The following is a 13,229-nucleotide window of genomic DNA, read 5'->3' as shown; positions in this document are numbered from 1 at the left end:
CCAAACTTTGGAACCCCTTTAAATACCAGCGCGTTTATTGGTTTTTATATTATCATATGTAACATAATCACTCATAAGTATGCTATAAAAGAATTTTCGTTAATGAAACCTTGTTCACGGGATATGACGTAAATTACGTCACTTACAACTCCGTGACGAAATATGCGTCATCAACTTTACTGATGGGAAACGGAAGTTAGTGAGAATTCCTCTCGCGTTTCTGGCCATAGATATAAGAAATGTATATAAAGGTCTAGATAAATTTCGGGGCGTCTAAGCCTAACATAAAATACGGAATTGACACCTAGCAGACACCGAGGAAGGCAAGTGACCAAGAGCGCGAGCTCTCTTAGCATTTTAGTACTAAGTGCTTGATCTTTCCGCAGGCCGTAGTCTTTAGACACTATCTGTTGGTGACTTTTAGTATAATTTTTAAGCAGGAGACGATAGCACGAGCTTTCTTACCGATAGATAGCGCCTTATAGGGATAGCCTGCAGAAATTACGCGTTTCTGCTAGCTGTCACCTCCGTATTAACTCCCTTTGAAATATTTTATCTAGACCTTTATATACGTTTCCTATATCTATGTTTCTGACTTTGCCCATGTCAAGTTTAGCTCGTGCCTCGCGATCACATGATTTCATTTCCATGGTAACCTTTTCAATAGGATTATAAGCATTTTTGCATTTTTGGGTCCGCTCAATGTATGTTCCGCGTGAAACAAGATCTCATTGAATTTTTTTCAATGGAAATATTATACAGAGGCATACTTATGAGTAATTATGTTACATATGATATTATTCATAATACTGAAGCCTCTTTCTGCTTCTGCACTTGAGGCTCCCCGGGCCGCCACTATACAGCCAGGCGGCCATCCATCTCTATTTAGCACAGCCACAGCACAGACTCACAGTTACAGCAAAGAGTATAAAAACTACGTAATTTTTATACTCTTTGGTTACAGAATAGACTATCAAGTATCAACTTCAGTAACTCGGTACTTCCTCACATTTTTTGTAAAATAAATGTTAATATTTTTATTTTGTAGAAAAAAACATTCCCAGTTTATTGAAAAAGTTATCGGACAAATGTCCAATGAAAATTATGCCGTCCCATGTTTTTACGCGCGAAACGGCAACGTATGCCATGCCGAGAGCGAATTCGTTGGGTCCGAGATCAACAACTGCTTGCTCAAGTGTTAAGCCCTGGGAACGATGAATGCTGATTGCGTAAGCAAGTTGCAGTGGGAATTGCTTACGAGTACAAGTGGCCGCCCCCTTTTTAAACGAAACGGTGACTGGTGGGATCGGTATCAGATTGTTGTATAACGACGGACCTGAGTATGTTGGAAAATTAACAAGCACACAGAGTGGCAACTCGTTTAAATACTCGCAAGTATCGGTGGAAATATAGATAATGTCAATGACTTTGCCTATAGTACCATTGCCAGTTTCCTTATCTCTCATTAAAAAAAACCCTCGAAGGGATTCCCCTCATCAATTACTGTTTTCGAGATATTGCGAAATTTCTGCGAATTATCAGAGCCCCCACCCCCCTCCACTTCTCTACAAAACGTTCCCGTACAACTCGCTCCTATCCTCGCCGAGCGCCCCCCCTCTACCCTCTCGCTCGCTCTCTCTCTGTCGCAACCCGTGGCTCATACCATGCCTCTTTATCTTGCGTCCCCCCCCTCCTTTGAAACTTACTAACGGACGGACAAAACTTTCCCATTGAACTCGCTGCTAAGAGAGCTTCGCTCGCTCCGCTCAATAATACTGTATTTATTATTATGTTTGTAGAAACTTAGATAAACAAAAACCTTATGAAAGAGTAATTATATCCCACTAAAAATACATTACACTAAAGAATGCCACTTATGACGAATTGACGACAGTCATTGAATTAAACAGCAACAATCATACTGATAATTGTCTAATTTTTCAAAACTTTACCTTCTATTTAATAATATGCTTTTTCTCTGAGAAGCTTAGCCAAGATAAATGTCTCGCACTCTGCCTAAATTCAACATTCCACTGTTAAACAACATAAGAGATAGTACTCAACGAAGACCGATATTTACAATGTTAAATAAAGTGTTTTTTAAACGGTAATTATAGTCCTAAGTTGTTGTTCCACTAGGCTCACTGAACTTCCTGAAGTCACTTTTACCAAATCATCAATTTGAAAGCCCGCCATTGGTTAACATTTCAAATTTCCCCGAGGCTTAAGGAAAACCAAACTTTTACCTGTACAACGACACATTACCAGGGAAATGAAACATCGAGGAGCCATCAACAAACAACGCAATAGTTATCCAAAACGTTTGCATATAAGAGAAAAAATTTTACGAGTAAAGAAACAGTCTACCATGTTTAAAAACGACATTAAACTCGATCACGGCCTCCGGCACGCGCTCACGTGAGCGCGTGCAGGGGGTTGCCGTAGTCACTCTTTGAATCGTGATTGGCTGATAATGACGAAACCTCCGAAAATGTAATTGGCCCATTTTGTATTTATACGGAATCATTCTATGTTATAAGATTTTTATGGATTTCTATGGCCAAAATGGACCCCAAAAATTCCCACAATATGGGAAATTTCCCACGATATGGCAGCCCTATAATAATCTTCTCAGATAATAACAGCGCCATCTAACGTCTGTTTACAACTATATTTTCTTTGAAAAAACAAGTTTCATAGAGATAGATCGGTTGATCATGGATTAAACTAGTGTTTAATCCATGGGTTGATATTTTCTATCTCTATTAGCGTTTTCCATTTGATTGCTCAAGATTCGCTCTGAATCTGTCTCTGACGTCATAGATCTCGCCCCAATCGACTAGAGTAAAACCGCAAATGGAACATTCCATGAACAATAACTTTCTCTCCTGATAAATAAAATTATTATTATTATATTCCCGCGTTTTTTTGTTTTTCGTCTGCTAGTAATTTAAATTTTCGTGTCTTGGTCTGACATTTTGCCAAAAAATCTATAAGGAACACGCAAAAATTAGCTCCGATCTCGATCTCCATCCGTTCAGCGGTTGAAATCGGCAGATCGGTTTTGGGCGATCTCGGAGACCCGAGAGCGCGAAATGGAACACGCGAAACTTGATCGGAGCAGATCCGAGCACGCATATGGAACATAAAATGTTGATCAGAGCGATCTAGAGCAGACAAATGGAAAACGCTATCAGAGTTACCGTTCCATTTTATTTATCTGGAAATCGCTTCGATCTCTTCATGTGCAATTTGCCTGCTTGGATGGAATTTCAGATAATTCGTACAACCAGTTCTGAGCTGCCCAGGACGTTTTGGTGACGTTATAGCTCAGTCTGAATCTGTTCTTCACTGCTTATTGGTTTGTTACCGAAATAATCTCAAAATTGTTGGGACTTCCATAAAGAACATGTTAAGAGGTTATATTCCCTATTTGGACTTTCTTTATAACTAAAACAAATGTTAGCATCATAAATATATAGAAACAATTTCCCAAAAATGATTTTAATAGACAAATTGCACAATAAAATATACAACAGCTACATAAATTTTTTATCCAATTAAAAAGCTGCATTTTTTTCAATGAAATGAACAGATTGTCTTACAAAATAATAACCTTTTAATCTTTAACTTCACATATTGTTGGGCTACATGGCAATTTCGCGATTAATTAAAACAGTTTACGCGCAGCTTTTATTTAATCACAAGAAAAGCTGTTTTATACATGTAGTAACAAGTAGAGAGGACGGAGACTGAAATAATATTTTCTTTTTAACACATATAATATCAATGTATAATTTGAAAGGCACAGTTATTTATATCTATTTGCATTTTGTCCATTTCCTTGCCTTTAAAATTTTACACAAAAATAAGATTAAAAAAGATTAAAATTAACAACTGGAGATGAAAAAGTTACAAGCGAAACAAAGATTTTTAAAATGAATATATACTATGAAAAATTTATTGTGACCTCATTTAATGATATTAAACTTCAGTTTTGATATGATTTAAGTAGAGGTTGCAAGTTTCGCGATAACCAATTTTATCATGGGGAAAAATATATTTAAATCTGGTTTGATTTTCAAGTACTTAAGAGAGAATAACAAGTATTTAATTTACACGCATACAATTTTAAAACTTTTGTATAAATTTTTTATAAACAAATCGCACTTGAAAATTTTGTCAATTGATATTTCATAAATTTTGTATTAAAGCCTGTATTTTTCACTCTACAAAACTTTTAAAAATTTTGTTCAGGACTGTGGCGCTACTGCCCCATTATTTGTGGTTTTGGTTTCAATTTCTCGTTGAGCTCGAGAAATTTTCACTTTGTCCTTAGGAGTTTCATCCTGCCCAGTCTCCAAGGCAAACATTTTCATTTTTTCCCTAAAGCTAAGTTTCTCGGGTCCAACAGCGTTTCTAGCACTCACATTGCCCATTGATTGATATCTCTCGGCTTCTATCCGTTGACGGGGATCCCTATAAACTTCTTGAGCTCCGATTACTCCCGGCGTACTACCAGTTGACGTATTTAAAACAGACGAGGGTGATTGATTTAAAACGAGAGAAGCTGATGAAACTTGGTTCCCCAAATCCAACCCTTCGTCTATGTCATCAAGTGTGTAGCTGTCATTATTTAAGCTACTTTTCCGCTCGTTAATTTCAGTTTCAAGTCTGGCATCGTGAAATGAAACTTTCTTTTGCATAGTCGGAGGTGGATGATTGACGTCTCCGTTTCTTAAAACACCAGAGTACCTAACTGATGTCTGGGAAGCATTATGCGGGTCGTAAGAAGCTTTCCGTTCAGGGGGTTGAGGCGGATGGCTCGATTTGTCCATGTGATGTCCTTGATTAGACATAACTAAAGTATCGAGTCTCTGCGTTCCAGTGTCCATCCCAAAATTGTTACTATTGAATTCAGGTTCAACTGGTGGTGGAGAGGTCGGTAACGCAGGAGGAATGTCACTTTGGGCATTTAAGTTGGTTGTTATTAGAGTGTCTAATCTCTGAGGACCACTGGAATTGATAGGATTCTTATGGGGAGAGAGATACGCTCCAGATTGATAATCTTCCTCCTTATTAAATAAGATGTAATTTGTTAAATTCGTTAATTGTAAAGTAATGATAAAGTTTGGCTTACTTGTCTCCTCCTAGCTTCCCTTAATAACCTTTCCTCAGCCTCTTTTGTGGCCTCCAGCTCTTTCTTTCTGTTCACCTCTTCTAACCGTAAGTGTCTTAGTCTTCCCTCAGTATCATGAACATTCTAAAAAAAGAATCATTTTTACTGTAGTACAAATAACATATATGGTATAATACATCCTATTCGAAAAATGCCAATTTTTCTGCTAATAGTTTGTTTGCCCATATAAAAAATAACATGCCTAAGGACTGACAACTCTACACTACACAAGATGTTACTAGTCTTTGGAACTCCCATGGTGAGTCCCTAGAGATTTGTTTACAGAGTGGTCAAAAACGCGCGTACAAAAGGAAAAATGTTTAAAATAATGATAAATTATTGAATTGGAAAATAAAATTGAAAATTAGAAAACTTATTTATCATCAATTAACCTGGCCAACATAGAAATAATATTATAGGGGTTAAGAGTTTCCTGTTCTGAAATTTCCTATTATGCCGACACACTGCAGCAAACTGTCATTAACCTATTAACTTATGGCAGTTACAATAAAAGTTTTCTGGACATAAGTCATTACCTCTCCACCAAGTTTGTTTATTTGTTCTTGATTCGGTTGCTTTTGCCATTCTTCTTGAGATTTAATATGATGATTTTGGTTAGGTTGGTGATTGGTTTGATCTTGAACTTTGTGTTTGTTGGTAGTTTGTTGCATTTGTTGTTGCTGTAGCTGTTCTTGTTCCCAATCCAGTCTTCGCTGTCTTGTTCTTGCAAGATCTTCTTGCATACGCAAAATGCGCTCTCTATTTTCCGCTCTATCTAACAACTCCTACCAGTAACAAACAAAAATTCTTTTAAGTATTAAGTAAAATTAATTTGTAAATTAATTCATATTACATCATCATCTTCATCATCATCCCCGTGGCTGCTCATTTCTTCGGCTCTTCTTTGGAACTCTTGTTCTAGTCTCAAAGCTCTTAAGCAATCTTCCTGTTTTTGAGTTCTGTTTGGTAGACTTTCCAATTCGCGTATTTCTCGATCTCTTATTCTGCGAGACTCATCTAATTTTTGCTTTCGAAGCTAATTGGAAAAACAAAAGACTATAGTTTGATAAAGATACATTCCCAAATTGCGAAAAGCAAATGGGGTTGTTGATCATCATAGAAAATTTCTACAGTTTATGATAAAGCGTGCGTATTGCTTCAGCCAGTGTGAAAGAGAAAAGGGATTTTTAGACAAATTTTGATGTTAGTATTGATTTGTTAGTTAAAAAACGGTACTTTTAAAATATTTAAATTTTTTTCAAAAAGTCATGCCAAAAACGTTTTTTAAAAATTGGATTTATGTCCTACTTGTTAGAAGAAAACACCACCATTTAAAATGAATACTCACTAGATGCAGAGCCCTTTTTGGAAGTTGCGAATTGGAAGGAATCCTGGTTAGAGGATCTACATGTACTCTTAAATGACTAGGAAAAGCCTGAATCAAGAAGCCCAAAGAAAGAAGTGAGTGATTTTAAGATGGTCCACCAATAACCACTTGTCCGATTTGAAATTACATATTTTTTGTTCCATTTTATTTCAACTTTTACAACATATTAGTTCCAGTTGAAACATTTGTTAGGAAAAATGTTAATTGAAAACGAAATTATTAGTGCAAATTGCTTTTAAAAGAGAGAGATCATGCAAAAACCGAAAAAATTTAGCCGCAACCTAATAAAAAAAAGCAAAAATGTTGTTTGCATTTTCTTTTAGGAAAGTCAGTTTTTTGCAAAAAAGTGGTGTTAGAAAAGCGTTAATTTGTTTTTAGTCACGTGAGATGGCTGTTAATTCTTAGCCTTCGTTTTTGGTGGGAACCGTATTCAATTTAAGTGAGTCTCTAGTAATCAGTTGCTTTCACCATACCTTCTCTTTTTCTTCTCGTTCCCAAGGGGATGGGCTTGTAATACCAAAGTCTTTTTTGTCTTGATTTTGAACTTGGGCAACACGGGCTACATCTGGCATCATACGACTGCAAAGTTAAGAGGCAAAGTTAAAAATAATTTTTGACAACCTTAAGGACTTTTAAATTTACTTTTGGTTAGATCCTGGTTTCCCATAAGCAGCTGAAGCTGCTCTAGGAACTTCAGGTCTTACACTTGGATGAGGTGCAGCTTTAAGTTGGGGAGGGGTTCCGTCATTGGGCCTCGGTGGGTAACCACTTGGTCCATACCTGTAACTAACAGCCGGACTAGGTCCTCCAGGAGGGCCTTGTTGCATCAAAGGATGGGTACTACTGGGTGGTGGTGGGGGCGGCGGAGAATCTCTATAAACTAAGTGTCTGTCATTGGGTTGTCCATCATAACCTGGAGGCCATTGTTGCTGCTGCATTTGGGGTCTAGGTTTGGGCACAGTTGGTGGAGGAGGTCCCGCATTTGGTCCTGGACCTCTGATATGATGGGCACCTCCTGGGTAAGGTTGAGTTCCATAAGTAGTGTACTGGGAGGGATGACCCTGCCTTACGACCGTTGAACTGGCTGGTATGGGGCCTCCCCCGTGTTGAGGAATTGCGGGTCCCCAGTTGGCTTGATTGCTTATATTTGGTCCTCCCCTCTCTTCTCTGCGACGCACTTCCTCCCTCATTTCTTCCATTTTGGCTTCTTGTCTTAATAAATCCCTCTGTCTGGAATCAGTTTGAGGAACCTGGCCATAAATGACATTCTTATGACCAACTCCATCGACTTCATCTCCACCTATCTCTTGTTGACCTCTGGGATCAGATCTAAATAGATGGTAAAATTTTTTGAACTGACTATACTGTTTTTAATTATCATGACACCTAGGAGAAACAAACACAGCACCCCAAACAAGGAGAACACAACCGGTCAAAAGTCGTGTATTTTCGTGTGTACAATTTTCATTGGTTACTCTTTACCACCTGCTGCCGTCAGAAGGGTAAAATTATTGTCCCCCCCCACCCGTAAAACGTTTAGCGGAAAGGTTCTTCCAATGAAATTTGTACACAACACTGCGTTAGCGTGTTTATAGGCTAGCTGCGTACTCCTTGTGTTTGTTGCTCCTAGATGACACAGTGAATAGTGTTCGTACGGGGACCCCGACCTCGACTGTCGCAAATCAAGTCGGGGTTTTCCACTTTTCGGGGGTATGTTTTCGTAGTGTAATTTAAAATTTTCGCGCCGACGCACCCCGTTAAATCCTAAAAATATAAAATAGATAGGTTCCTTCTCTCCCTTTTTTCATGGGCGACAATAGAATGATCCGAATGACCTTCGGCTGATGCCGCTGACGTGGTTTTCGCTTAACGCTTGATTCGGACTTGATTTTAAGTTTTAGTTTCATAATTGCCGTTGTTTCGGGCTCTCTCAGTCTCAGCTAAGGAGTGTGGAGTTACAATGTTTGTAAATAACTTGTGAATTTATAAAACAACTTATTTAAACAATTACAATGCCTAAGCTATAGACCTCTATTTTAAAATCTACCTATCTTATCTATTTTTACTATAGTCTTAGTCGATAATACAAAATAAAGGTCAAAATGCCGCCGATCAGTTTTGTAAAATATTTTCGGCTGCGTAATCGTCGGCCATTTTGGGTATGGAGATACAGGCCGGAAGGCAGGCAAGGCTGCCAGATTTTGATAGATCGAAACGGCCAACTCTCTCAAATGTTTTCGTTTTCAAAACGAAAATTTTGCGGCGTAGCTATCGAATAAGGCTATTACTAATAGTCCCTAGGCTCAGAGGCTGGCTTACACAAGATACACTATCTAATTTTAAACAGTAAAATTTCGGCATTTTTATAATTTTTCTATTCTTAATAAGTGCAAAGAATTTTCCATCCCCGACCCCGACTTGTTTTTCATGGGGTTAGACCCACCCCGACCCCGACCCCGACCCAGACTTTATTTTGACCCCGTACGAACACTAAAAGTGAAGAGAGGAAAGCTCGTGGTAAACAGTAGGTGTAGAACGAAAGGAAAGCATACCTATGGCCATAATTGACTGACTGTCTTTGAGATTCTTGTCTGGGCCACGAACCAGTTCCAGATGATTGAGCAGGGTTACTGCGGTGATGAGGCGATGCCGTTTGAGTAGGAGCATTCAAATCACCCTGATTTGGTCTGGGATGAGTGTTATTGTAGTTGAGAGAGTTGACATATTGTTCCTGTTCTCGTGGAGAAACCAGTGTCGAGAGCGGACGTGATCTGTCCAAGGGAGATTGGTTCATTGACTGTTGAGGACTTTGCCCAGGATGATGGTGGTGATGATAAGCGGGATCAGTCCTTAACAACGAAGAATGTGAACCATGCAGAGATCGTTGAGGGACCGGTTGCTGCCCTTGAGGCACATAGCCTTGTGGTTGACTGCTAAAAATATATTAAATTAGACATACTGTCTAATCAATATTATTAAGTGAAACTCGCGTTCTTACCGCGGATGTTGACTATATGGCCCGGCTTGTTGGTACATGCTGATATTTTGATAGTGGCGCTCTTCTGCTAGGGCTTGCTGTTGTTGCGCCGTTAATTGCTGCTGATAATGTTGAGGAAGCCTACCATTCACCATTGGCGGATTAACTGGTTGACCAGGAACGACTTGTGGATTACCAGTATGCCCATATTGTTGATATCTGGGATCGTATTGGGGATGGGTACTTTCTGGTCTAGACACAGGTTGTGCTGGGCTAGACTTGTGTCTCGAGTGAGGTTCTGGAGGACCAGGGTAATGAGGCTGAGTTGGGTCAGCTGATTTTGGGATGGGAGCTATTTGAGGATCGCCTACAGAAAGATATTGTAGTTGGTTAAGTAATATTTCCAAGTCCTATATAACAGAAATGCTTACTATTTAAAGATGGAACACTTTTACTGCCTTGCATACGTGGAGCACCAACGTGATTTTGATCTTGAGCTATCCTGCCAGGAAGATCTCTTTCACTCATTCGACGGGGACCAGGATGAGTACCGCCTACAAAAATTTAAACATTTTATTTAAATATTTCCAAGTCACATTCATGTTAAAAACGGAACTTAAAAATGGTGCTAAAAACGCAATAACGGAAACAACAAATTGTATAAAAACCAAATGCTTGTGCAAAAATAAATTGTGATTTAAGGAAATAAATAAAAATCAGCTAGCACAAACAAAACAGAAGGGTTTCTTCTGGATAACCAATAACAAAATAAAAACACACAAGTGCTTTTATAGAAAACTGGTGTCAACCTGTATGGGATTGATTGTCAACTGTTCCAGTTGCAAAATGCACCCGTTGAGAGCCAAGTCCAGTTATGGGACTTACGCCTCGAGATCGAGCGTAGGCGTAAACTTCCTGTTTGGCCACCCGCCTTTGCCTCTGTTGGCAGCCCAAACAAGAAGTGCAGAGGCAATGAGTGCCGGAATTGGAACTATTGGCATCCAAGACCAAAGACGACGGGTCGTTCTTGCTGGCATCCTCGCCTTCCAGGCTACTCGTTTGGGGTGTATGTACCATCAACCTCATATCCGTTGTAGAGCCATTTTCCTCTTCATTTTGTAGCTCCAAAAGTTCGCAGAATGATATGCCATAGGCGGGATTGGTCTGCATGTAAAGCTTTTTCTCGGGAAAGTCCATATTGGAAGATACCCGACAAACGGGACAGCATCTCTCGCAGACGCAATTTTTGGGGTGAGTGGGGATAAGCTCGTTGCTCCTGGGTCGTCCCGCCGTTAATTCCAAATCGCTGGAAGGCCACCGTTTCGCGGCTAAAGCCAAGTTACTGGCGGAAGCTCGTCCATCCAAGAGCGTTTCCTCGCTTTTCGGACGCTGCGGTGGAAGACGATTTTCCGAATGTTTTTTGGAAGTCACGTTCGCCAGGCTGTCTTTCCTGAACGGCAGCGCGGGTAATTGTCCGTTCAAGTAGGAAAACGGACTGTTGGGATGACGAGGAATCATTTTCTTCTGTTTGGAGGAGGTAGTTGTACTTCTGTCTAAGGTTTGAACGGCTTCCCATTGTTGGGGCGGCGCTAGGGACGCCGTACTGCAACCGACGGTCGGGGCTAGACCAATTCCGGAGCGTGATAAATTGCAAGATGACTGGCTAGCCACCACTTTGGAGTTCCTCAAAGGCATCGACGAGGGGATGATGTAAGGGGAGCGCGTAACGACGCCGCTCGGCTCAGGGTTGTAAGAGGCACCGATTATCGAAGGTTTAAGCTGCGCCAAACTTAAATAATGAATGCTGATTTGTTGGCTACCCACTTCCGAGACACATCCGGAAGCGTACCACACGTACGAAAACGTTATTATCGAGCACCAGTAAAGAACAAAAGCGTTAGAGGAAAAAAGAAGAGAGTTAATAAGAGAGATACAAAGTTCGGCAATTTGTTAAATTAGCGGAAGATATTGTTTTAAGCCTAAAGCGGCGGTAGTGAAAAAGACAATAGAGTACGAAACAATTAATAGTTAGGCCTTACAATTGGCGACGGTTGCGTGTGAAACTATTTTTGATACTAAATATGGTCGCGCTGTAATTAGCCACCGATTTGAAGGTCCAGATACGAAAATGTGTCACCATCGAAATCGAACGTCGCGATAATAATAAAGTAGTACGTGTCTAACCTCTTTGTAAAACGGGCGATGGTTGACTGAGCAAGGCCGCGAGACCATGGTAAATGGCACCTTGTTTGGCAACTTCGAGGGTCACTACTGGACCAGTTCGGGTCATTAACTCCGCGGCCCTAAGAGACGAAAAATGAAAAACAAAAAGGTTACGACGTTATTCGAGCTAGAGTGAGTGGCTGGGAAAAACAAAGTTACTTTTCTTGAGAGATTCCTACGAGAGAATTTCCATCTACTTTCAACAATTGGTCGCCAGCTTGTAATCTGCCGTCCTACACAATTTACGAACAAAACATGTAACGCTTTAAACGGAGACGATAAAGACAACTCTACAATACCTGATCGGCTGCTCCACCCTTAACGACTGATTTGATATAAATTCCCAATTTATCTTGACCAACACCCTAAAGGAATAAAGGAACTGGTTCAGTCAACGCGATACCTTATTCAATAATAAAAATAAACACAGTTAATAATACCGCTACGTCACATTGGAGAAAAAATTTAAATTTCGCAAAGCGACTATCAAAGTTTAAAGGATAAATATATCAATTTAAATTATGCAAATTTCAAGCAGCTGCGATATACGGCGATCGTGAGAATTATATTAACACTTTTTAACCACCGAAATTATCGGTATGGAAACCCGTTTTAAAATCCCAACCAGGTGGAGGTGCTTATGACGAAATTTTCAAAAACTACGAAATAATTACGCGGTTCTTAATAAACAGAGGTTGTTTACATTAGAACATGATGAAAAATTTAATTTCCCGGAAATTTACGTTAAAATTCCACGGGGGTAATACATACTTTATAACGTAAATTTGAATAATATTAAAATTAGAAAGACGCGAATAATATGAACGTACAATGACCAAATTTGCGTCTCTTTGCCAAAAAATGTAAAAATAACTTCGGTAGGAAAGCGGTAGCTGCCGCTGGCAAAGTTTCAAGAAAATATTATATAATAAATTTCCATTAAAAGATTAGGTAAGTAAATATAAACAGCGAAGTAAGGTTCTGAAAATGGTGAGCGGCGAATTCGAAAGAGAGGAAGAGGCCGAGAGTGTCATCAAGATTTTTAAATATTTATATCCGAGTGGGAAGAAAGCGCTAAAAGGTTTTCAATCCGGGGGTGGGTTACCCCCGCGGAGGAGGCAAAGATACGCTAGCTACGGGGGATGGGCGAAACGATACCCCCGGCCGAGAAGCTCGAGAGGAGGAAGGAGTTATTGGAGGAGGAGATAAAACGATATTTATTCTCTCGCAGCGGCGTCTTTTCTGGAAAACGCGCGGATCCGCGAAAAGAACATCTGCCGGGGAAAGAAACGAGCCACCAAGTTCAAAATGCTCACGATATTATTCAATAAACTTCGAGAGAACCCAGCTGCATTTTTAAATTCTTTATACTTTGGAATACTCCGGTTATTACAATGTACGTTTCGAAGCGTTTAGAAGGAGACGATTAAGTCGAAAGGTCCTCGCTACAACACGATCGGCAT

General features: G+C 39.7%; 1 protein-coding gene across 3 annotated transcripts in view; it reads right to left on the bottom strand.

Moving 5' to 3' along the window:
* Positions 1-3,488: 3,488 nt before the first annotated feature.
* The window catches only part of cno (adherens junction formation factor afadin), an 80,892-nt gene continuing 71,151 nt past the window's right edge, over positions 3,489-13,229 (bottom strand). The window contains exons 13-25 of one of the 3 annotated variants that reach the window (XM_090156475.1): positions 12,066-12,131; positions 11,926-11,999; positions 11,728-11,846; positions 9,975-10,097; positions 9,565-9,910; positions 9,119-9,499; positions 7,209-7,895; positions 7,040-7,145; positions 6,528-6,614; positions 6,033-6,215; positions 5,716-5,964; positions 5,141-5,263; positions 3,489-5,075 (exon numbers count right to left, since the gene is read on the bottom strand). In XM_090156475.1, the coding sequence (XP_090012601.1) occupies positions 4,254-5,075; positions 5,141-5,263; positions 5,716-5,964; positions 6,033-6,215; positions 6,528-6,614; positions 7,040-7,145; positions 7,209-7,895; positions 9,119-9,499; positions 9,565-9,910; positions 9,975-10,097; positions 11,728-11,846; positions 11,926-11,999; positions 12,066-12,131 (3,366 nt within the window). In that variant the 3' untranslated portion in view covers positions 3,489-4,253. The remainder of the gene's footprint in view (positions 5,076-5,140; positions 5,264-5,715; positions 5,965-6,032; positions 6,216-6,527; positions 6,615-7,039; positions 7,146-7,208; positions 7,896-9,118; positions 9,500-9,564; positions 9,911-9,974; positions 10,098-11,727; positions 11,847-11,925; positions 12,000-12,065; positions 12,132-13,229) is intronic. The other 2 variants (XM_090156476.1, XM_090156477.1) reach the window with 2 other exon arrangements.

Source organism: Leiobunum rupestre, chromosome 8 (assembly GCF_980474605.1).
Source record: "Leiobunum rupestre chromosome 8, qqLeiRupe1.1.hap1, whole genome shotgun sequence".
Lineage (NCBI taxonomy): Eukaryota > Metazoa > Arthropoda > Arachnida > Opiliones > Sclerosomatidae > Leiobunum > Leiobunum rupestre.
The sequence above is the reverse complement of the archived record's forward strand: the minus strand, read 5'-3'. Positions and strand labels throughout refer to the sequence as shown.